Source organism: Lampetra fluviatilis, chromosome 2, assembly GCF_964198595.1.
Source record: "Lampetra fluviatilis chromosome 2, kcLamFluv1.1, whole genome shotgun sequence".
NCBI lineage: Eukaryota > Metazoa > Chordata > Hyperoartia > Petromyzontiformes > Petromyzontidae > Lampetra > Lampetra fluviatilis.
In genome coordinates this window covers 14,211,504-14,236,195 of record NC_136276.1, presented here as the reverse complement: position 1 = coordinate 14,236,195, position 24,692 = coordinate 14,211,504, and the positions used below count along the sequence as shown (strand labels likewise).

At 44.8% G+C, this 24,692-nt stretch overlaps 1 protein-coding gene across 1 annotated transcript in view; it reads left to right on the top strand.

The window, feature by feature from the left end:
- The window catches only part of LOC144943234 (unconventional myosin-Ib-like), an 80,991-nt gene that overhangs the window by 34,981 nt on the left and 21,318 nt on the right, over positions 1-24,692 (top strand). Inside the window, exons 4-14 of the mRNA XM_078870547.1 lie at positions 1,409-1,503; positions 4,265-4,369; positions 4,837-4,883; positions 5,588-5,651; positions 8,822-8,920; positions 10,625-10,731; positions 16,454-16,607; positions 17,331-17,449; positions 18,470-18,556; positions 19,161-19,226; positions 22,811-22,915. Of these exons, the coding sequence (XP_078726673.1) occupies positions 1,409-1,503; positions 4,265-4,369; positions 4,837-4,883; positions 5,588-5,651; positions 8,822-8,920; positions 10,625-10,731; positions 16,454-16,607; positions 17,331-17,449; positions 18,470-18,556; positions 19,161-19,226; positions 22,811-22,915 (1,048 nt within the window). The remainder of the gene's footprint in view (positions 1-1,408; positions 1,504-4,264; positions 4,370-4,836; positions 4,884-5,587; positions 5,652-8,821; positions 8,921-10,624; positions 10,732-16,453; positions 16,608-17,330; positions 17,450-18,469; positions 18,557-19,160; positions 19,227-22,810; positions 22,916-24,692) is intronic.

Sequence of the window (24,692 nt, the reverse complement as noted above, 5' to 3'; positions counted from 1 at the left end):
TATGTGCTATACAATATCTGGCCAGCTGGCACTGTGGTTAAAGCGTACGACTCCCAACCAGAAGGTTGTTAGTTCAAATCCTGGTTAATTCGTTCCATCTGGGATCAATAAAATAAGAACCACTTTGGTTAAGTCAACAGTTACCTAGCTTTATCTTTGAGTATGCCATGAAAATGTGGAGTTTCCACCGTTTGCTCAGGGCCCATTGACCGCCTGAACATCAACAGACTGACCTTTTGGCAGAGGCAAAATATTTCACGTGACTTCTTGCATTTATAAAACACTCCTAAAGCTAAGCAGCTTCAGAAGTATTTGAACGCATGCCTCTCTTGTGGCTCGGCTGGTTCACGTGTGTGGACGCTGAGTTACAGTGCAGCATAACCACGCACCTTGCGGGGGGCTTTGTTTCAGTTCACTATTTACGTCGTAGCTATGAACGATTGTATCATAGACTTGGTATTCTATTTAGTAAACGTAGCACAGTACACAAAGAATAGTAATAGGGGAGTGGCAGCCAAGGAATTTAACACAGCCATGCGCAGGTGCTGGTGGATTGTTCGATTTTGCCGAACAATGACTCATGATCATGGCATGGGGAGACCTTCATTCACCAGTGGATTTATCATGGCTGATGAGTATGTGACCCACAATTATAAGGTTGTGTGTTCCTATCCCGAAATGACCCCTGCCATAGGAAGATATAATTCTGACCACAGACTCAGGACCATCACCACAAATGTGTACCTCTTGTTGTATTGTAGTTAGTGTATGGGCACATTTTATTGTTATTAAAAATAATACCTTTTATTTAGCCAGTTACACATCACTGAGTCTCAAACATTTTTTAGGAGGGTCCTGCGTTGGGATGTTTGGCCAATTCCATGAATGCGTGTTTGGTTTGTGGGAAGAAAGGATAGAAGCCAGAGAAAACCCACTCATACATGAGGATAACACTCAAAGCTTTGTGCAGGTACATTCAAGTACGAATTGCTGTCCTGCCATCTCCACAACCACCTCACCACCCAAGTGTGCAACACGAAATCAGAGATTGTCTCCCACCAAACTACTATCCAGTTTCAACATTCTATGATGTGTTTCATGGCTGTTTCGCTCCCCGGGTGCTAGGAGTTTCCAGCACATGGAGAAAAACGTCGGTCATTGTGCAGAACAACACGTGATCCAATACCAAAAAAACGCATGAGAGGGCTATACAGCACAGCTGTCAAAATCTACGAAGTAGACTTGAACATGCTTAGCCTCAGAGATCTGATGAGATTAGGAACATGCTGGGTGATTTGGTAGTAGGCATGATGAATATGATGTTGTGGTTGAGGAGCCATCTGTTTGTAAACTTGGAGCCCACGTGCAGTGTATGTAAATGCGCACCTACCCTGTGCTGTGCCTGCAGATACGCCATCGCAGACGAGGCGTACCGCTCCCTGCGGGACCACGACCGCGATCAGTGCATCCTCATCACAGGAGAAAGCGGAGCCGGCAAAACTGGTGAGTGACATGGTGGCGGGAGTTGGGGGGGGGGGTGCACAGAGGCAATCGATACATTTTTTATTATTATCAAATAAACTATAAACCAAGAAAATAAACCAACCAGCCAGCCAATAAATCAGTCAACTAACCAACCAATCAGCTGATCACTCATTTAATAAACCAAACATTAAATTATCTATTCAATCAATAAGTGATTATAAAACCAATAAAATAAATTATAAAAAATTTAATTATTTTTTTAATTATTGAGTCACTAGGTTAATCAAGGAGGTGATGAGTTCCAGAGTCTAATAGTGCGGGCACTAAGGAAGACGCGAAGCATTTCACGTGCCACTGGCAAGAAAACGCATTGCACTCCCAGTCTCCATTTTCACCTCGAACGCTGCCCGTCACCCATGTGGAAACTCTAAAACAAGGGAGGGGCACTTCCTGGTGATGAATGGAATGCCGAGCAATTTTTTGTGGGAGTTTTTTTTGTTGTTAAAGGTCGTAGGTGGTGCTGGGCCTCACCTGTGAATTGTTCCATTGTTGTGGTAGCGGAGTGAGGCATCGAGCCACTGCTCCCGATCCTCCGGGTGGGGTGGCACTCAGGTTCACCCCTGCGATTTCCTGGGTTCCGTAGATGAGCGGAGCGCGCAAGCACGCCTTGCTCGCTGTCTGGGCTGCTGCTGCCGCCAGCAGTTGAACTTCTGGGCCCAACAAAAATACTCGTCTGTCAAAAACTGCAAGCTTGTGGCGAGGACTCTGCAAGGCTAATTCATTATTCTGACTCCAACGCAGTAGCTCGTTTGCAGAACTCGCGGAAGACGAGCGGTATGCTGCGCTTCCATTTAACAAGTTGTCGTGTTGTGGAGAAATGTCTGAATTGTGACACAGTGGACTAACACTTGCCAGTGTAAAGCAAACCCAATGCAGGCTGCCTTATACGATTGACATCTCGTAAATTTAGGAACGCTTCGCCCTGCTGGGTTTATCAGAAATATTAAACACGAAGCCTTGTGCCGTCACAACTCAGGCTCGGTTATGTTTCATGAAGCCGTGGAATCTCACGTTATCTTCAGAGTGATGTTGTGGCTAATGCCTTCCATGTGTTTCCTTCAGTAAGTGCTCCTATTTATTCCGCCGCTCATGATTTAGCCAAGTTATGCGGCCAAGCGTGCACCGGTTTTTCTCACACCAATAAACTCACAGAGAAAGGGAGCTCATATTTGAGGTTCTGAAAAACACCCTAAGTGTAGCTTGTGTTGAGCACCAACACTGTCGTTGATTCTCTCGTAGATCCACATACGCTCCTTTCCCATTCTTGGGAAGAGGCTCACAGTCAGTTAGTTCTGCCTCCAAAATACTGCATCGTCATTCCCTGGACTTTACTCCAGTCCCACGTCAATTGAAACCAGTTTCCAAACCCCATTTTCATTTATGTCGATCGAGTGGGATTTATCAATCAATCAATCAATCTTTATTTTGCGTGCCAATATTTCCCTCACTAAAGTAGGCATCAGTGCACATCACAACGGAATGGGAATGGTCCACGGGGCATGGAGCAGCATGCCCTCGGTGGCCAACACCGACTGAGCAAAGTAAATTGCAACCGCGTGGAAAATAAAGTGCAACTGTGCGCAACAATATTTAGTTATTTTGTTATCGGTTACTTCATCGTCGTCATCGCCAGGCATTTTCTAACCACTACTGGATGAAGACATCCTGTTGTAGGCGAACCAGGATCAGAATGATGAATTAAAGAAGCAAACAAGCGTCTTCCTCTTGTGTTCACCTCTTACGTGAAGCTCCCAGAGGCAGGTGGCAGCAGTGAAAATTGATGACTGTTCTGTACTGGTGAGTCCTACTAAGGACCAAACCAATCTATATGTGGTTCTTTAAATATGTAAATGGGGAGAGAAAACCCCATCGTAACAGAGTAACCATGCAGGTTGGAACACCATGAGTTTCAAAAAGGCTCAAATATGTACTAAAGCACACCGCCATTTGTGCATATGCAAAAATCCAACGGCACTTCCTGAACAATGCCCTTCTTCACAATAGCTGTGGGCTTTTTACACGTTTTTGTGTCTTGTCTGAAAGTTGAGTCTTCGTTTTGCTGCTGTCTGTCTGTCCACATGTTTTTCCCAATTTATTGAGTTGGTGATCTCTGATAAAAAATGGTCACAATGCAGTTCTTATGAACTAGTGGTCTGCGTAAGGCTGAGAGCTTTTGTACATGCATTTCACATATTTTTTGGGTCTTTCGGTAAAGTCACGTAGATAGGTTCAAAGAAAATAACAAAAAACTACGACGTTTCAATCGCAACACAAGCAGTTGTGTTGCAATCGAAACGCCGAAGTTTTTTGTTATTTTCTTTGAACCTATCTACGTGACTTTACCAAAAGACCCAAAGAATATGAATTCCTGCAGTCACGAAAGCTTTAAGTCAATATTTATGCATTGCACATCTTTGTTGTTAAATATACCTCGTGTGTGGTAAAAATAAAACAATAAGTCCTATGTTTGATCTGCGTGCAGGATGTCACATTAACACATTTAACATTTTCCAAATAAATAAAATGATTACATTAATAATAACCGAATTAAAATGACTGAGCTCCTTGAATCTAATGAACCAGACAGCAAACAAATATTCTCAGATGTGATTGACATTGAGTAATTGGGCTGCGGGTCATGGTTGTTGTGAGTGAACCTGACTGCACGCGCCTCTGTCTCTGTGTGTCTTTGCCTTTCGTTTTCTACATGGCGCTACAGAGGCCAGCAAGCTGGTGATGTCATACGTGGCTGCCGTGTGCGGGAAGGGCTCCGAGGTGACGAAGGTGAAGGAGCAGCTCCTCCAGTCAAACCCAGTTCTGGAAGGTGATGCATGGATATGTGTGGAGTGCCGGGGAACCTCGTAAAGACATTTTGAGCTGCCAGCAGTGACAATAAGCAGTGAATATGCCTCCACGCGAGAGATGGGATCTCATTTAAAAAATTACATGGCTGGAGATGAAATGGACACCATTCTCTTACGAGACACGCTTCATGTGGGTCGTAGAAAATAGAGCAGAAAGTGCCCTTTCTCCCACCTCGTCTGATGCTTCCCCACTGCTCTATTTTCACCCGCAGTTCCTCACCAGCTAGGCCTGAATCGCATCCAAAACTCGAGAGGAGAGGGAACCCAGTTTATAAACTTCTCCGTTTGGTTAAATGCGTCGTTTTGATCATTTTCATTTTGTTTTGCACAATATCTAAAAATGTTGTTTTTCTGAGTTCCCACATTCGTGCATGTGGTTTGCATTTTAAAGCTGGGTGCATGTACGTGCGTGTGTGCTCATTCGCAGCTTTCGGGAATGCCAAGACCATCAGAAATGACAATTCGTCACGTTTCGTGAGTGTTTTTCTCCTCTACACTTGATTTCTTGAGCCAATTTATTGATTTGATTGTTCACACGAGGGCCACACACGTTGGGCTATTTCTGCCCGTAGGGAGGGATTGTAAAAAAATGCGTATACAGTTTTTTTTCCATCTGTCGGACTGCCAGGAGCCGTGGCACCAGTAGCTTCAGTTTTCTAGTGGAGGCAGTTCAGTCTACACTGGTTTATTTATGTGAAGTCTGGTAATTCGACAAACATATACATGTTGTAATGATGGTGTCCATGCTGCTTGGAAGCCCCCACAGGCAGTGTTGTGGATGCTGACACAGAGCCCTTGCTGCTGCCACACACAGAGCACCTGGTGGTGCCAATATTTTACTATGTGTATCCTAACGGTCATACTGTACATTACTTACATTAAATCGCTGATCAGCAGTTTGAAAATGTGGAAGAGCAGATAACATGGTGCATTGAGAGTTAACTAAGAGTATCAACTGAAAACGACCCAAAAGTATATCTAACTTTGTCTCAAACAGAAATACGTAATTGTAAAGCCAATGCATATTTAGGAACCATTTCACCGGCTCGTATCCTTCTGTTTAAGTGAAGCCATGTTGATTGATTGGACTTTGTGCTTGATGGGTGATGGTGAGTTATTGTGCTGCTCTTGACGAATTGGTTCAATTCACGTCGTAACGGCGTTTGCTGCTCTCGCAGGGAAAGTACATGGACATCGAGTTTGACTTCAAAGGAGACCCTCTCGGAGGCGTCATCAGCAACTGTGAGTCTTGCGCTACTTCGCGAACCCATTTATTGTTTGTGTTCTTCTCTGAGGGATATATCTGTGGTCTCCATGGTGCAGACTCCCACAGGAGAGAATCTAAATCTGTATTTATCCTGGAGAAATCCGATGAGCTGTGAATCTACTTTTCACAGATGTCCAGTCGGAAATATCTGATCGCAGTGAATGGAGAGGTCAATGTGTGTGCAGCATTTGAATGGAGTGGTTGGAGAATAAATAGACATCGCTCACTTCTCAGGCACCTTAGAAGACAAGCTGCGTGTTGATCAAGGGAACAAAGAGCAGAAAGTGCCCTCCTCTGCAGACTCACCTGATGCTTCACCTGCCGCTTTAGTTTAATCTGAATGTTGTTCATGTGAACCATGCAGGGAGGGGTCAATGGTTTTGGATGGAGGAGATTGCATAAGGACACATAGAAACCATGACTCCTGCATTCACACACATGTATATATGTGTATATATGCATGTTCAGATTTATTATTCAGAGGCAAATATTCCTCCTAACATTTGTGGAATTGTATTTCGTGTCCGCATTAAGAGACGCGTCGTCTTGTTTGAGCTGGCACCCTTCAGTACAGAGCATGGAAATGTAACAGGCGGGGTACTCGTTGCGTACATTTTTGGACGTATTTTTTACCACGGTTGTTTTCGGAAGTTTCCAAGGTACGTGGATTTTTTAAGAGTTACTTTAGTTTATATATTTATAACATATTTAACAATCCCAGAGTTAAATGTAGCATTCCGAGCAGCCCTACCCCGGGGCAATTAAACCTGTCCTTGCTTCGCAGGGTGAGGAGGGAAGTTGGCTTGGCACATGCAAGCCCTGGTCCAAATATAACCAAACTGACACAGCATCTGGGGAAGCTCTAAATCCGTCAGGTTATTGTCAGTTCAGTTCTCATTTTTTTTGTACTATGAAACAATGAAAACCTGTGTTTAAATTCATGCTGTGCCACTGCGGATACTTGCTTGCTAACAAGGGACCGTCTTTCAAAATAATTTAGAAAAACCAGTTGTGCGAGTTGAGTTTTTTGTGCACAGGCACAGTAGGTGGGATTTTGTAAATTTCAGAGACAAAATCAGGACATGCTCCCCCACCACCCAGCCATTCGTAACCAAGGCACAAGTTCATTTTACTGTCCTGTGCATAGCAGCAGGACAGTTTAGCGAGAGTAATGAGTAATGAGCTTAACTTGACAGTAGCATCAGTTCTCTCAAACCCCTGCTGGGTTTACAGCAGTGTTTTTTTTTTCTTCCAATGTTTGGCTGCTCTTATGCAGTGTGCTATTTTGCACGCTGTGCCTACACACTATGTGAGGTTGTTTATGTACATATATTCACTTATATTAGGAGACGCTCAACCTCTCTAGGGGGTCACTAGATTGGTCACTATATTAATCACAAGGTTGATTTAAATTGTGACTATCCTCATCACTGCATGGAAGGCGATGAATCATTACACTTCTGTTATCCATGACTGGGACTTGAAACCAGGTTACCCTTTTTATACATGCACAGGTATATGCACATCGACGCATGGGTGATTATAAAACCAAGCTTCCACAGCAGGGTTGAGGAACCGGAATGTGCTTTGCTTCGAAACATAACGTGAAGCTAGGTTTCACACTTATGTCCTGAATGAGGTCCAGGGCAGGCTCTCATCATATAAAAATCAGGATAGTATTCCGTGACTACTTTATATTCCTTGCAATTATCTTCACACGTAGCTGCTTGATTAGGCGTTGTGTTTATTATTATTATTTAGCTTGTTTACCCTGGAAAGACTGACTGAGTTTCATGACTCTTTCAGGAAAGTCTTGCCAAAATGTAGCAGTCGGGGGTGATGACTGCTATGTATAATCCCAGTTGTGTATTTTGAAGGTACATTTTTTTTATTTCTTTAATTTGGACCATAACGTCGGCCCACAGTGGCCTTCTCTTGTGAATGACATCATGGGATCTTAAACGTCCACCGTGAATCAAACGGCACGTATTTTTAAGATTAATACACCCACAGTATTAATCAGGGTAGCTGCTGGTTTCGAACCATGAACCTCTGTAACAAGCGGCAATTGCGCGACTGCTCTAAATTACATCGTGAGGAACCGGGCAGAGCTGAGACACGTTATGTATGTTTGTATATATGTTGAACTTCTTTCGTAACATACGTAGCCAAAACATAGTAATCAGACGCGGGTATTCGCGTCTCTGTGCATGTGCTCGAGTTAAAAAAAAATAAAGACATCGTTCAGCACCATGCATTTTATGACGACTGCCCCTAGGAGGACCTTTAATAGAAATCCTGACAGGTACTTGGCTTGATAAGTTGAACATTATGATTTCTACGGCAACATGGAATGGATTTTTTCGGTACTCAACACTGTGCATGGTGCGGCGGGATCTTCCAGGGGTTTGAGGGATGTGTGTCATTGCAGTGCAGTCTCCCCTGCATTAATGTGAGAATAGCCTTGCTGCAGCTGAGTGGCCTGAAGGTGGTTTATTTTAGTGCTGCCTCTATAAATATGAGCATCTGCTCCTGGGAAGCTTGTGCAGGAAAGGGCTATTTTTTCTGGCAATGCTGCCGTGGGTCAGGTAGGTGATTGGTGTTTTCTAAAAAATATTGCTCTAAATATATAGAGCGTTTTGGAACAACCTTCATCTGGAAAGGGTTATTTGAGAAGACTTATTTGGGAAAATGTAGGTCTTTATATCTTGAGCTTTTCATGTCTTAAACATGACAAAAATAGTTTAACACTCATGAAAATACATACGACGTCAATATTCTTTCGAATATTTGATATCCCAGATATTGTATGTGGGCAGACATAGTGATGCCAATAGTGATATTCATAATATTAAGTTCCTTAGCAATGGGACGTTTTCAACTTCATTTTGTTTTTGTGTAGTCATTTCGCTGCTTCCACAACCATCATCCTGCTTCTTACCCTGCCCTACCTCACTGCTCACGACTGCTTCCCTTGCCCCACTCAGTCCCAGCAGTAACACAGTGCATGCTTGGCATGCACGGGCACAGGAATCAGTTGTGAAATGCGTGGGGTTGATAGCAGTAGTGGCATAGCTTTATTTCAACATTAGCCTTGCACCTGCTTGTATCAGTGTCCTCACTCTTAACCCCTTCCCCCACGCAGACCTCCTGGAGAAGTCACGAGTGGTGGGTCAGGCACGCGGCGAGAGAAACTTCCACATCTTCTACCAGCTCCTGGCTGGAGCCTCGCCTCATTTGCTGGGTGCGTGCCACAAACACCAGGTCGATATCCACGAGACACGACCATCGCCCACCACCGATCCAACACCACATCCCACCACCCGCCCACACTGCTCAACCCCAATGACACTTTACGTTGGCCCCTGCCGGTTGGCGTGAGCAAGCCAGATCAAATCTAAGTGGATCATGTTTTTGCCAAACAGTAGCCTCCAAATGTAAGCGGCCCTCAACAATTTACACATTTACCCAATTATTAGATTTACTCAGCATCAGTTTAACTTGCTGTTGAAACATCTGTACTGAGCACCAAGGTCGTTGAGCTCCCTAAACCAGAGTGGAAAGGTGAGTGTGGGAATGTGAGTGGAGGAGAGCGTTTGAGTGAGATTGACACGCGAGCAAAACGATGTGTGTGAGTGGCGGGCAAATGAGTGGATGAGCATGAGGGCATGTGAGTGAGAGTGTGAAGATTGTGTGGCCTCTAATTTGACACCTTGACACCTCCACCATTGCTCAGGATTAATTGTAATAGACTGATTATTTCCTGTGATGCATACTGTCTCCAACATCCATTATTTAGGACGCATAATTGATCTTCCTTTTGTCAAATTTCACAACATTGGTATTGAATCCCATTATTTATTTTCCAAAGGAATAACGTTCTTAACTGCTGCAATCATATTCATGCTCTTAATTGCTGGTAACTTTATATTATTGGCTACTGGGCCTGTGCTCAGCATCCAACAATGAAAACAACGAAGAAAGGTTATGCCCGTGCATGGATTCTGTAACGCGCTTCAGCATGCATTTTTGGGAGGAAGTATTTAATGAGTGATAATATCATAACGTAATGAGCTCATGTGGAGGCGAGGTTGTGCACGGCATATGATGTTATGACCTTGGCCATATTAGCGTATCAATTTAGCATTGCTATTGTATCGCCAAGTTATTTTAAACTCTTTAATTAAGTTAGCCGGTTTTCCAACCGGTACGTCCCTAATAGCAACATGAACATATTTTTAAATAAGCTTATTTTTACAAGAGTTAAGGCTGAAACCTGTTCCAGACAGACAGAGCTAATGCATAAACACTTTCGACCACTATTGAGTCGTATGACAAGCCAACACGGTGGCATATAGCATAGTATCGTCAAGGCTCGTTGATTGCAACTCACTATGCTACGGGACGTCTGCCAAAAAACATTACCAAGCTGCAGCATGTACAAACTTATTTGACACGTGTCGTGATGGGTACTAAAAGATGCATGCTGTGCTCGCTGAGCTGCATTGGCTTCTGGTTGCTGAACGAATACATTCTAAGGTCGAACCATTACACACAAAATGCTTGCTGCAAATGAACCACAATACTTTGCTGATCTCATCAAGGAACATAAACCATCATGAAAACTCCGGTCATCCTCGCAGCGGCTTTTGTCTGGCCATCAAACAAGGACGGTCACTTCAGTGTGTGCTTTCGGATGCACTTCTGCGGCCATCTGTAATGCTCTTCCTTCTGATATTTTCAAGCCACTGGAACTATGCACTTTTCAATTAGGATTGAAAACTCATTTCTTTAAAACTGCTTTTTGTGTCTAGTTTGTTGTCCTTCCCCTGCACCTCTGATTAGTATGGTTGGCTACGTGCGGTGCGAAAGAAGTTCCACAAATGTATATACATTCAACATTAGTCATGTTGCGTTAAAACTGCCATTCCCACTACGTTTGGTGCAGAGCGACTGAAGCTGCAGCGCGACGTGGCAACGTACAGCTACCTGATGCAGAAGGACAGCGCCCACGTGCCAGGCATGGATGACGCCTCGGTGTTCCAGACGACGCAGGTGAGGGCGAGGCAGGAGCGATGGGAGGCGACCGCGTGGGTCAGTGGCGCGAGATAAATGCTGTGTGTATGTTGCATGTATGTATGTTGAACTTTTTGTCGCACTGTACATAGCCAACCGTGCTAATTGGAGGTGCGGGGTAGCATTCTTGCCCTGTGGCTACTCTGTGCTGCAGGAATATGGCTGTGAGAGATCAACGACTGATCGTGAGTGCGTACGGTCGGGGCCTTTATATATGTGTCAGTCTGTGACCCGTTTGTAAATTGGTCCTACATTCAAATAACCTACACAGCAGTCATCTACAGATTCCAGAATGAAATGTGGTAGTGATGTTGGTCATTTGCCATGCGGTACAGCTCCATCACGGCAGAGACTAATTGAGCATGCAAGAGACTAATTGAGCATGTGAACTTCGTTGTAAAAAATTTTTGTCTACATCCTGATCCCTTTTTGCGTGGCACTATGGCATTGTGAGCTCTCCCACACCTCATCCTCCTGATTATCTAGCTGCTAATCCTCTTATTCTTCTTGATCCTCCACCTCCTGGTCTTCCTCCTGGTCCTGAATCTCATCCTCCTTATTCTCTTCATAGAACTCCTCCTGGTCTTCCCCCACTCGGTCCTGAATCTCATCCTCCCCGCTCCTCCTGATTTTCCTGGTCTTTCTGGTTGCTGAAACTTCTTTACAATCCCCAACAGTCCCACACTCCCTCCGACCCCTCTAATCCTTTGGATCATCACTCGTATTCCAACCATTCCCTCCCCCACACTTCCGATTAGCATATGAACTTAGCTCTCCAATGCATTTCACTCCACGTGTTGGGAGTGTCTTCTGCAGGCATGTTGAGCGGTGCGTCCGACATCATGCCAAACAAGACGCAGTACAATCTGAAATCACATCATAGAGAAAAACAACACAACCGCAAAACCTACACATTCATGTTATATATGTTAAATTGCCAACAGTGCTTCACAAATAACATTCATTATCAACACCAGTTGAAATGCTACAGTCAAACGCTGCTGTAAAAATAACCAACAGTCGCATTGTCCACTCAAGTCAGGAGCGCACATTGAGGAATGCAGACAACAGGTTTATGTGTCGGGTCATGTTGCTGAGAAGCAGGTTAGTGTTGTGAAAAATAGCTTCATAGCTCATACCTCTAGCTCAGGGGTCGGCAACCTACGGCTCCGGAGCCGCATGCGGCTCTTTACGGGCTGCTTCTTGACGATATGTACGTATGTACAGTATGTACTCAGATGCATTGCGGCTCTTGAAATACTGAATTTTGTACCGAATTGGAAAGAAATGGCTCTTCTTGTTATTTTGGTTGCCGACCCCTGCTCTAGCTCATCTATATACTGTATATAAAAGGGAAATTTGTGAATGTGTGTCTGTTTGAAATGTTTAGCATACTTACCGACATGCAACAAACTTGAAATTTGGCATGTGGGTAGTTTCCAGACTGTACACAATGCAAAAAGTATAAACATTTACTTTTGTTATTTGGGGGGGAAATAATGGATATAAAATATTGCACAAGTGAGCGGTGACGTCACATCTGTGATGTCACCCGCATGCGGCAGTGTCACGCAGGGTCCCTGCTGACGTCACGCATCCCCCCCCCCCCATCCTCCGCGTAGGCCATGTATTAATCCAAAACAAGACTCCAAGTCTCGGGCGAAGCCGGGTAGTAAAGCTAGTTCAGTATAAATACATATTCTGATTCTGGTACACCTGACATTGAGACATTTATTTGATCCTTATGGCGGTACCCCAGAGTTCCAAATAATACAAAATGGCCGAGGCAATTAAATATTTTATTTTGGGGACACTATTTTTTCCAGGGGTGTTACTTAACTCCACAACTGGGGTACCAATCAATCCGAAATCAGTGCTACTCCGCGATGTCGAAACGCAGCGAGGACGATTGCGCCAAAACCCTATAGTGCATCGTGTACAGCTCGTCGAGATGAGTCGATTGCCGCATCCCCGACCATCAACAGACTAAAAGTGACTGCATCACGGACATTATGCGAGAGCCGGGGTACCGTGATAAGGTTCATTTCTCTGAAGAGAGAAGTCACAGCAAGCCAGGAGCTCTGTGAGTTTCCTCACTGATACCTCGTGTGCACTCTCCGCACACCTCAGTGTTTTTCTGCATTCCTTTTTCAAAGGATGTCTTAAATGCAGTTGTTGCTGAGGTTGGGTGAATTCTTTCCTTGATCGTCTTCCTGTCATTTGTCATTCGTATGTCACAAGACAAAGACATATGTCACACACATACCAACGTGTCAAGCCATTGTTTACCCGTGAAACTGATTTCGAGAGTAATGCTATTCATAAATAAATCGTCGTCATCAAAATGAGCCACGATGGATCCAATGCTGGGTGAAGGCCTCCTCAACCTGTGGCTATTTAGCATGGTCCCCTGATTCAATAGTTCATCTGCTTTTTGCACGAGAGCTGATTTCATCGCTCCACCTTTGCAGTGGTCATTTCCTGGCTGCCACTGTCATTATTCTTGACCACCGGCCGTAATACCATCTAACGACGTGTTCTGCCCATGCCCACTTACTTTTCTGACAACAGTTAATATATTTGTCTCTGACTTGCTATTGCTTTCTACTCCTCGTGCTCTTCATTGTATGTCATTGTAATTCCATGCACGTGCTTCTCCGTGGTTCTTGGCACACTCTTCAGCATTTCTTCCATTTTCTATGTCAAAGTCATTATTTCTGATCTGTGATCAATTTTTAAACACTTTCTTCTTTCGGCACATTGTTTTTTTTTGCATTTATAAGTTTAGTAACAAAAAACAACCTCACTACTCTTGTCCTCTTTATTTAATAATTTTGATCCTAGTCACATTTCAACAACTGCCCTGGATATACACACCTTGATGCATTTTCCAGTTGTGTCCCTCCAACATATTTCTTACGTTGTTACGTGAACTTGTACATGACTTTTATTTCATATTGAGCCCAACTTTGTGGCCTTCTTTATTCAGTTCTTCAATCATTTCCTGTGGCCAATTTCCGTTTGTTGTTACAATGGCTATATCATCAGCAAATCTGAGATGTTTCATATTTATTACGTGTACACTTTTGACTTTTTTTTGTCTACAATCCAAGTTTTCGGAAAATATCTTCAAATGTCGTCTATGAATAACTTTGCTGAGAGAATGTCTACTTGGCTGATGACTCTTATCATATGTATCTTGTTACTTCGTTCCATAGATTTAACCAGGTAAGAGCCTTTTGAGATAAGCATGTCAGACTCTGGGAATGTAAAACAAATTAAATGTCCAAAATGTATTGTTGAAGACATAACACTGTGGATGATGAAATCTACATTTTACGTAACATGACAAATACCGAAACACTTTATTTCTCATACTGTACTTTCAAATGTATTTTTCCATACTGTAGTTGAAATGTGCGCATCTCTGTGAAATCTGTAGCTTAACTGTCGCTAGAATATGACCAATCTATGCACTCTCAGAGGCAATTTATAAATGTCATAAAATATAACCTTGCCTCAGTGTATCCAAAGGTGTTATTTTCAGGAGGGCCCTTGTTGTTTTTCTCCCGCACCTCCGATTAGCGCGGTTAGCTATGTATGGTGCACAAGAAGTTCAAAATACAAACATTGGGAGCGTTTGACCAATACTATTGATGAGTATTTGTCACTGTGAAATAAATTATGTACAATGTACTCTTATAGACATGTTTACTGTAAAGGCAGCAGTGCTAAACTAGCTGGGATTAAATTAATTACTTGGATAACAGCGCCAGCTGCAAAACATAACCATAGTTTTTGCTGCTGAAATAAACACATGTTTGACAAAACACTTTCCGCTGCGCGAGCGAGAAGTGAATTTCACCTCAACAACAAATAACCACGGCTAGAGTTGCCACCTTTGAACAGCAGTCGGTCATCACCAGCTACTGGCTTAGCAGACTGAGATACACAGAGTTGTGATGGGGGCCGTGCGGCTGGAAGCCAGGACAAATGGGTACTTTCCCACGTTATCGAATGCGACTCGAGACGGGCTGTGATGCCGGAGATAAATGGCTTCGCTAAATTTAGGCTCTGGCATGAGGGGGGCCGTGGGCCGGGTGGTCCAGACTGCTCTTCCGCCACTTGCGCCCGCTACTCCTCCGCCCTTTGCAGAGGAACGCACGGTAAAATGTTCCGTCACGCTCCTTGCTTTCAAAACACTAGCACCAGACGTGCGTTTGATTAATAGTTGGCATTGAAAGATTTTCATTGTCGCCACTCTTTGAGGGTCCCTTTTTTTAGTCCACGTTTTTTTTTCTCCACTTAAAAAAAATGTAATTCTGTTCGACTGCTAAGTCAATAAATACTACACGCAGCTTATATGTTGAAATGAGAGAGTGGCATCATGGAGGTCCCGCGTGGCTATGTTGAGATGCTGAAGGAGTTGCGATGGTTTCACTGCCTCTCCAAACGCCACGGTGGAAGTGCAGATGGGTCTATCTCCCCTTTGCCGGCACAGACGTATTCTTCCTGTTTGTTTTGCACGCTTGCTGGTTGCTTTCAGTGGTGGAAAAATACTGCTTCCCATGGCTGCAAAAACCGAGCCACTCTCCATTTGGCTGCGCTGATAAATGGGCACCTCCCACCAGCCCCACGGACGCTGGGGTCAAGGCTGTGTGAGGAAAGCTGTCTGCTCGAGCATGATTGGGGGTATTTATAGGCCCAAGGTTTATGTAGCTCACCTTGCATCTGTGATCCAGGGTCATGCAGCCCACCTTGCACCTGTGATGCAGGGTGTTAGTGCATAATAGACGCGAATATACCCCAACCACTACAGTTTCCTTCCACTCCTGAAAACACTGGATGACGATTGGTCAATAACCCAAGAAGAACCTGTCTTGAAAACATGTGAGATTCAGCTCGGACTTTCCTGGGCAAGAATAACGGTTATTATAACAGTCGCTCTTGTTTCCCAGCACCGATGCGATGCTGCTTTACTGCAAGTCAGCAACCGCTAATAAAGTCACACTCGTCCTCGCCACCACTTCAGGGCGATCATGATGACCGTCACAAGCGGTCGGGTTTGAATGGCAGTTGTATGACCGGAGCGGAGGGGGGAAAGGGAAGAGGGTGCGATCTTGAACAAAAACAATGCAGCTGTGATGAGATACGGGGGCGTCTGATGCTGAGAATGTGCGTGGGTACGGACGAGTCGGCTTATGTCCACTCCCTCCGTGTGCTTCCCACGCGTCGTATGAACAAGCACCGCACGCTGCGACGTCTGGCTTGCTCCTCTGCCTCGTGGCAATGGGAGTGGCTCCACATGAGCAAAGTGAAACCCAACAGTTCATATGAATGGTTGCCACCTCTGAGGTATGTAAAACCAGGACATCTCATGGGAAGAAGAAGAAGAATATCTCACCATAGAAGAGGGGAGAACTACGTGCTAATGCATTGTCTTGGAGTGGTGTATTATTAGGCAACTGGCAGAAACCCGGACGTTAAATCTTCGCTGCAGATTTCCGAGGACATTTACCTGAAACAGAAGATGATGCATGCGTGCTAACCAGGTGGCAATGCCCGTGTATAGATGCAGCAGCCTCCCTGCAGCTGTCCAGCTCCCACGGCCCTTGTAGAGTGACAAGTGGCGCCGCGCGAGCCCCGCGCGTGACCTGCGTGGACCGTGCGATGACGAGCGCCGTGCCGTGCCCATCTGCAGAGAGCGATGCAGGTGATTGGATTCGAGGCGGGCGAGGTGAGCAACGTCCTGGAGGTGGTGGCCGCTGTGCTCAAGCTGGGCAACGTGCAGCTCTCAGGGACCGGGTGGGCCAACGGCGTCGAGCAAAACGGCGATACGACGACCGGCACGTCAGGTTGGTGGCAGCTCAGGATGGGGGACGGTGGGGGGGGGGGGGTTACAGACGTTGTTCACACCTGGTGGAGTGTGATTTCTGTCCCGTCTAAAATGTAATAATCACACTCCAGAGGTATTGTAGGTATTCAATTGTTGCTGCTTCAGTGATCTTAGTAAATAACAGGCGCAGTTAAAATAAAAACGTGTTTCCCTTCACTGAGAGGAAAATTCTATTTTGACAATTCAGATGAATGAAGAGGGCCAGTTAGCCAAAACACATACTTCTTCCCGTTTTTATTGTTGCTCAACCAGTTTTTTTAGGGACAGAGCTATTGGAACTGACCACTGCATGTGGATGAACTTGTGAGGAGGGCTGGGTGGAGTAGATTGGTGAGAGTGCGATGAGAGTCTGTCTAAATGCAAATCCTTCTTTTCACGAAGTCACTTTAGTTGACGAGTTTTGAAAGGAATGAAAAAAATGATACCTGTACAAAAAGTCATTTTCACTGTGCTCAACGAGCATGGGGCGGCACTAATCTCCAATGGTGGACTTGAGCTGTGCCACGTTCCAAAGATGAAGATATTTTTTTGTTACCAAGTAGATATACTGTATATATAAATTCTCCCTTTGTCAGACAAGGGTAAAAGTCTGCTAGCTTCAGCACTCTGGTTCCCTGTGATTCTACACTTCACTGTGGCGCTCTTGGCCGCACTTGCTGCTGGCTGTGTACTCTCCTCACAGACTTGCTGGACGTCTCCTCTCTGCTGGGACTGCAGCCTTCGGTGCTGGGCCGGGCACTCACCACCCGCACCGTCGAGGCGAGACAGGAGAAGGTGTCAACGACGCTCAACCTAGCCCAGGTACAACTCATTTATCCATTTTCTAGTGGCACATTTGAGCTGTGTTAGCACGGGGCCCTCGCAGTATAGGTGGGTTTCCACTGGCTTTTCTCCAAGCTGAGCCGGAACTAAACCGTGATACGCAGGCACATCAGACGTCTGAATCTGGTTCTGTATCGAGCCAGGCTGGAGGTCGGGTATAATGATGCATTAATTGCCCGTGACATCAGTCACGCAAATAAAACACGTAATGATGGAAAGCTGTAATCCAGTGCTCTGGAAGCAGGGTTTCTGAGACTCCTAAGCCCACTGCGTTGTGATTTAGCTGTAACATGACATGATAGTAGGTTTTTACCCTTTTAACTGGTACAAAACTGACACCTTTATTTGTACCAGTTAAAAGGGTAAAAACCTACTATCATATTTTGCCACTGGTAAAAGAGATCTCATAGTGTAACATGACAGTTCAATGAATGGGTTCTTGACCCATCTATATGGACTATTGAGTGTTTTTCCTTTTGTATGTCTATGGGTTTTTTCCCGGGTATCCAGTTTCCTCCATCATGTAAAACACTTCTTAAAAATACATTTAACAAAAATCCCAATGAAGTACTCTCCTGAAAATACTTTTGAGTCTTGATCAGGATTTCCTGGATGATTTAAGGACATCCATTTACTTGTATTCACACTCATGCACTTGTGTGGGTGCTAGGGTAGCCACCTCTGATTGACAAAAAAACAGGACATATCATGCGAAGATTATCTCATAATACCAGAAAAGTGGAGAATCACGCATAAATGCACTCTCTTGAAAGAAGAAAAACTAATTGGACTTATGTCCAGGAATGAATTACAGATTTCCCACGACAGATGTATATATGTTGAACTTCTTTTTCACCATATGTAACCAACCATGCTAATCGGAGGTGCGGAGACAGCTACCTCGAAAAGAGAATGTTGGGAAGACCAGGACATGTGGCAATCCTAGTCGGAGCGTGTTGTTGTGCACGCTTTCTTACGTTGCACGTGTCACTACACTAGGCGTACTACGCCCGGGACGCGCTCTGCAAGAACATGTACAGCCGGCTCTTCTCATGGGTCGTGAGCCGTATCAACAAGAGTATCAAGGTGCGCACTGTCCCCGGACACCCCTGCTATCCCCCACCGCACGCCACTGAATTTTTCATCCGAGCGCATTTACTCACCTCCAGTTTAATAACCGTGCTTCAAAGGAGGCCCCCGCCAGGGATGCAGGGAGTGCGATGCTCACTTCCCCCTCGGGTACTGAGCACGTGAACATAGACCTCGGTACAAATGCAGGAGGTGCGAGAACACACGTTTAATGTAAATACTCAATGAAATGTCAACTGTTAAAAAATAAAATCTTAGTAATATGAGCTTCGTTCCCGAGGATATTGTGAGCATCGTATCAACTTTAATCGGGGACTGCTATACAATCAGGCCTCTTATCACGTGTTTAATATTGTCAAGTGGCTGGGAAAGTGACTGCAAATCGTACATTGTAATTGGCCATTGGGTACCACTGATTGATTACACCTGTTTTATTTATACATACTGTTATATACATATAAAAACATGCATTGCAAAATAGTATCATATAATTGTACTCGGCAACAAAAGTGGCTGTCCCTCACAGAGAAAATGATCCAGTGTCCAAAAATTACATAAAATGTTTCTGTAACGTTCATTGAATTGTATCTTTCATTTTCAGGTGCAAAAGCACACCCAGAAGAAAGTGATGGGTGTGCTGGACATATATGGCTTCGAGATATTTGAGGTATGGTAACTTCATAGTGTAAATGAACCCGATGTGGTGTGACCCTATAATTTAAGCTAAAATCTGTTTATTTTTTCACCTGTGCAAGCATTTCTGTACAATTACAAAATGACAAACAAAAGTTTAAAACAGCACCGTTAAAATATAGAAGAAAAAATATATTTTAGAGCTACGATATGTCTGCCTACGTTATTATGAGATAGCGCCTTCTTCGTAAGTGGTTCCATGCCAACAGTGCCACGTGTTATTGCGCGAGGTGTGGTGAGATGTGATCGGCCACTACAGCTCGACGTCTAACTCTCGCCCAAGGATCTCATCTTCACACACACGTAGAAACCATCACATGCACGTTACATAAAATGTTGAATGTGTCAGTCATAAAGTTAACGACTGTGTGGGCCTTTTGGCGTCATCTGGTCCAACCCATGTGAGACTAGGCTCAAAGAAAGCTGTCTCGGGTGTGGACCAATCAACTTCAAGGACAGTGCATATATTATCAGAGTTATGTTTTTTGTTTGCATTATGGCTGCAGGTATTGTGGTCTATGCAAACATGCCTCCTTGTAAAAAAGGTGTCAGTTTTGTTGCCAGATAGAAGGGTAAAAAATAAAAATAAACAATTATCATATGTTTTTACTGGCAAATGAGGTTCCAATGGTGACTGTGTGGGCTTTTATTTAATTAAACTTGCATCCACTTAAGTAAAATGTGGGTCCATTTAACATCTCGCTGTTGTTTGTGAATATAATTGAAGACAAACTGGGGGTTGTTACTGCGTGTTGCGCGAGTTAATCTACACGCATGGATGTGTTGTGATCATAACCGATTATCCGTCTCACACCCCCTTGCCTGTGTGCAGTCCAACGTGAGTAACCTACGGCCACATGCATGCGTGTGCGCTATAAGCGTTTGTGTGTGCAGTGCTTTTCACTGTGTCCATGTGGAGACAATTCGTTCGTGTCTGCGTAGTCTAGGGTTGTCATCTCTGGTGTACAAAAAACCAGGACTTATCATGGGAAAAAGAATGTCTCACAATACCAGAATAGGGAAGAACTACTTGTAAATGCATTGTCTTGAATGGTGCATTAATAAGCCCACTGACAATATACATGCATTTAACATTGTGGGACAACTTACAGATTTCCCTATAAAGCTATTTTAAAAAGATGATCCTGGGAAAACCAGGACAGGTGGCAACCCTAGTGTAGTTGTACACTGTGTGTTGTTTTCATGGTGTCGCAGTGGTTAGCATACTTCACTACAATCAGTGGTATCTGAATCTGACCTGGGTCTCTGTGACATCAAACCAATGAGTGCCTGGTTTGGTGTGAGCACTGGGAAACCCTAGATGGCCAGGCGTGGTGCTTGCCAATACCAGTCACTTGTGTGGCATGTACTATCATCAACATTTAATTTGTGTGCCTTGAATTTCACCTTCTTTAATTGTCTCCCAGATCTTCCTTGGAAAAGAGACATTTTCCTAGTGGTTTGTTATCTACTTTTAACTAATGATTGGCTGTAGGATCTTTATAACACATTCCTGCGGAGGGAGCTGGTAGGAACGTTGGGTTGCTCGGTCAATGGCCAGGGTCAACGGCGGCGTGGTGTATTCCATTCCGCAAATATGGCCGACTGTGAGGGCAGGCACAAGCTGGCGTGAGTAGGTTAAACGTTGAGTTTTATAAGGGCACCACGGGGTGACCAGCCCCTCCCCACCCAGCCCCACTCCTCCCACCCCCCACCCAGCCCCACCCAGCCCCTCCTCACCCTCCCCACCCAGCCCCTCCCCACCCTCCCCTCTCCACCCAGCCCCACCCCTCCCATTTTTTGATGCACGACGGACGGACGGACACAATAATCCCCTGTGGGCTGGTGTAACCAGGAGGTTCCTACCAGTAATAATGGCACTTGCTCATACAGCTTGTACGACTTAGTGATGGAATGTTGTATCTGTGTGCGTAAGGTGTACAAATGTCCATGTAAACATGTTTAAATGCACGTGCGTGTTTTTGCATGTGTGTGCACATTTTGATGGCACGCGTGCGTGTTTGTGCATGCGCGTGCTTGCACCTGTGCCTCTGCGTTCCGGGGCATATGTGTGAGCACGCGTGCGATCGCTGAGCTCCATCGCGACTTGGCTTCTCCCCTGCGGGAGGTGTGACCTCCGCGGTCGTACTCGCGTGCGAGCGAGCGTGCGTGTGTGTGTGCGAGCGAGCGTGCGTGTGCGCATTCTGTCATCGCTTGCAGCCCTGCACGCGGCCTGCGGGTCGCCGTGCAGAGCCAGCGCGAGCTGCTCGAACTAAACAAAACTAACCCCTCGAAAGCCACCGCTGCTGCGTGCACTCACACGTGGTGCGGTTGCATATGCTGACACGTGACGATCTATGTATGTATGTTGAACTTATTTTGCACCGTACGTAGCCAACCGTGATAATCGGAGGTGTGGGGGAAGGACAACAAACTTAACACAAAAAGCAGTTCTAAAGAAATACATTTTCAATCTAGTTTTAAAAGTGCATAGCTCCAGTGGCTTACAAATGTCGGAAGGAAGAGCGTTCCAGACAGCCACAGAAGTGCATCTCAAACCACGCAATGCAATGACTGTCTTTGTTTGATGGCGATCCAAAAGCTGCTGCGGGAATGACCGGAGTTTGCGTGATGGTTTCTGCTCCTTGACGAGATCCTTAATGAGATTGTGCATTGGCTCAATCAATCTGAGTTTGACTGCATGATTACGCTGTTCTTGTTTAAGTGATTTGCCTGTGAGTGGCTGATTGCGGTGGTAGATGCGATGTGTGGTGCCTGTGAGGCTGCACAAAAGAGCGGAGGCTGTGTTGATTGGAAATGGCTCAACTCCATTCCTTCTAGATAAGGCCTCTCTCATTTGTCTACTCAGCTCAGCATTTAAATGTTAGAGAAGTAAAAAAAAACTTTCATGAATAATTACATCGCACAGCTTGGATGTATATAGCATTAAAATACAAAAGTGCCGCCGACAATATCTCGATATAATAATGCTTTGTCAATGCAGAATAACCTCAGCTGAGTTGGAAGGTTTTTTCAAGAGATTCCTGCGTACAATGGTTGGGGAAATTTTGAATATTAATAATAATAAAAAAAAAATCACACATATATGCAAGTATGCATATGGTTAGCATTATTAAGAGATGATCATTAGCATATTAAACACGAGGGAAATATATTTACATTTTGATGCAGGCATGAAGGTGTTTTTTTTTATTCATGTAAACATAGCAAAAAAACTGACTAATGTTAAATTGTCGGCTGGTGCTGTGTACACCTTGTGCTGCAAAAGGGAAAGCTGCCACTGGGTGTCCCCTTGGCTAAAGCAAGGCATTGGAATGGTTGAAATGAGGTGCAATATCCAGCGCTTTGAGTTGCTGTGGTATTTAAGCTCTCTGTAAATGCAATGCTTTATCATGTGTGATTTTAAGCGACACCAGCAAGGCTTTTGAAAGCGCTGTGGTCCATGCTCTCCGCTGCTCTGGCCAGTGGATATATGTGCGCGCGTACACATTTGAGTTTCACACACACCTAACCCATCGGTGCCTCTTCTCTGCGCAGGACAACAGCTTTGAGCAATTCATCATCAACTACTGCAACGAGAAGCTGCAGCAGATCTTCATTGAGATGACGCTCAAAGAGGAGCAGGAGGAGTACGTGCGCGAGGTAAGTCATGAGAGGGACCAAGCACACACCAGGAGCATGTTCAGGTTACACCTGTAGCATGTAGCAAAGTACTTAACGCATACATAGACAGCATGTGGTTACAGCAGCAAATAGAGCAAATCAATGATATTCTAATAAAAGTCAATAGTTACTCTGCATTCAAAAACTGCTTGGTTGCCTGAGCCTGTTATGAATATTCCACATTTCTACGGCAGGAGCCAATATTGTTGAAAGGACTTTTCACAAATTGATGCTCAGTTTATCAATCCTGCATCAGGATTTGAATTTACGAGTTTCTGATTGTGAGTTAAAACTCTGCCGCAGCACCACGTGGCTGAAAATCAATGTTCCCGATACGTGTTCTCTCTCTGTGTGTCTGTGTGATGTCTGTCTGCTTGTGTGTCTGTCTATAGTTTTCTGGTTAGATTTTTGTTGCTATTTCTTTTATACCTGATGATGATTGCTTGTGTTGCAATCGAAACGTCGTAGTATGCTATTATTTAATTTATTATTTTATCTTTATACGTGACTTAACCGAAAGAACCAAAGAATAATTCCTGCAGTCACGAAAGCTCCAAAATTGAGATTCAATGTTCCCTCTCAATTTAGTTTTTGTATGATATTGTGTTAGCACTGAAGTGCATCGAATATGTGACTTTGAGCGAGACCTCTCTTGGGATGTGTTCAGTATATTATGAAACGTTCTCCCACTGTGAAGCCGTTCCTATACACGTGAATGCTCACTAAGTACCGCGTGAGCCTCAAGTTTCTGTGACAATGGGCATCTTCCCAGCTCCACTGAAGGGAGTGAGGAATGGCGACCGGTTAAACAGACGTGCCTCACAATTGCTTTCTCATGCCACTGCTGGCGAAGGGGGTCTCCACCAGAGGGAGCTCTAGAGAGCCCCTCCAGAGGGTACTTGGCCTACTCTTCCATGCTGGCCAGACGTCTTGGAAGAGACGGGAGTACCCACATTTTACCCTACCACACACGACTTGCCGATATAACTATGGTGTGCCACTGGGTAGAACAGTGCGGGCCGGGAGATCAAATCGATCGGGTAACCATTACACCATGGAAGCAATCCCGAGGACTTGTTGACTCGACAATTACGCTTCAGTTGCTGCGACGATGCAAGATGGAGACTGCCGTGCTGTGACCCAAATTTACATGCGAGAGGTCTTCAGGGCTAGAGGTATAGGCGTCTTCGAGCGCGCTTACGGCGATTGATTCATGAGCATTCAAACACGGCGGCTTTGAGGATTCAGCAATCGTGCCAAACGCACATCAACACATCAACTATGCATGAAGAACCCCCCCCCCCAGTCCAGCAGCCCACCACCCCTATTGTTAAGTCCAAATGGCTTTTCGCGTCACACGCATTATCTACTTAAAATTACATATTTTTTTCCAAATGGATTATTTATAAGGTGTGAAGCAGCCGTTGAACGTAGCCGTCAGGTCCCCAGTGCTCGCGGCGTTGCAGGTGCGTGGTGGCAGGCAGGCGCGCTGCTCGCCCGCGTGTTCCACAGCAACCGGGGTGATGGCCACGCTCCTCGGCAAACTCGCTTCAATTCCTCACGCCCGTGGAGTTTAAATTTAAAAAAATGTGTTGACTTGTTCTCGTGGGGCCTTCAAGGAAACTAACAAAAAGAGGTAAAAGTAAAGCCACAGTCCTTTCAAAGGACCTGTTCCCGACACCGACGGAGGACCTGCTGCCGAACCTAGCGATTTGAATCACATAATTGTTAACTAGTTTGGAATTCTTTTGATGAT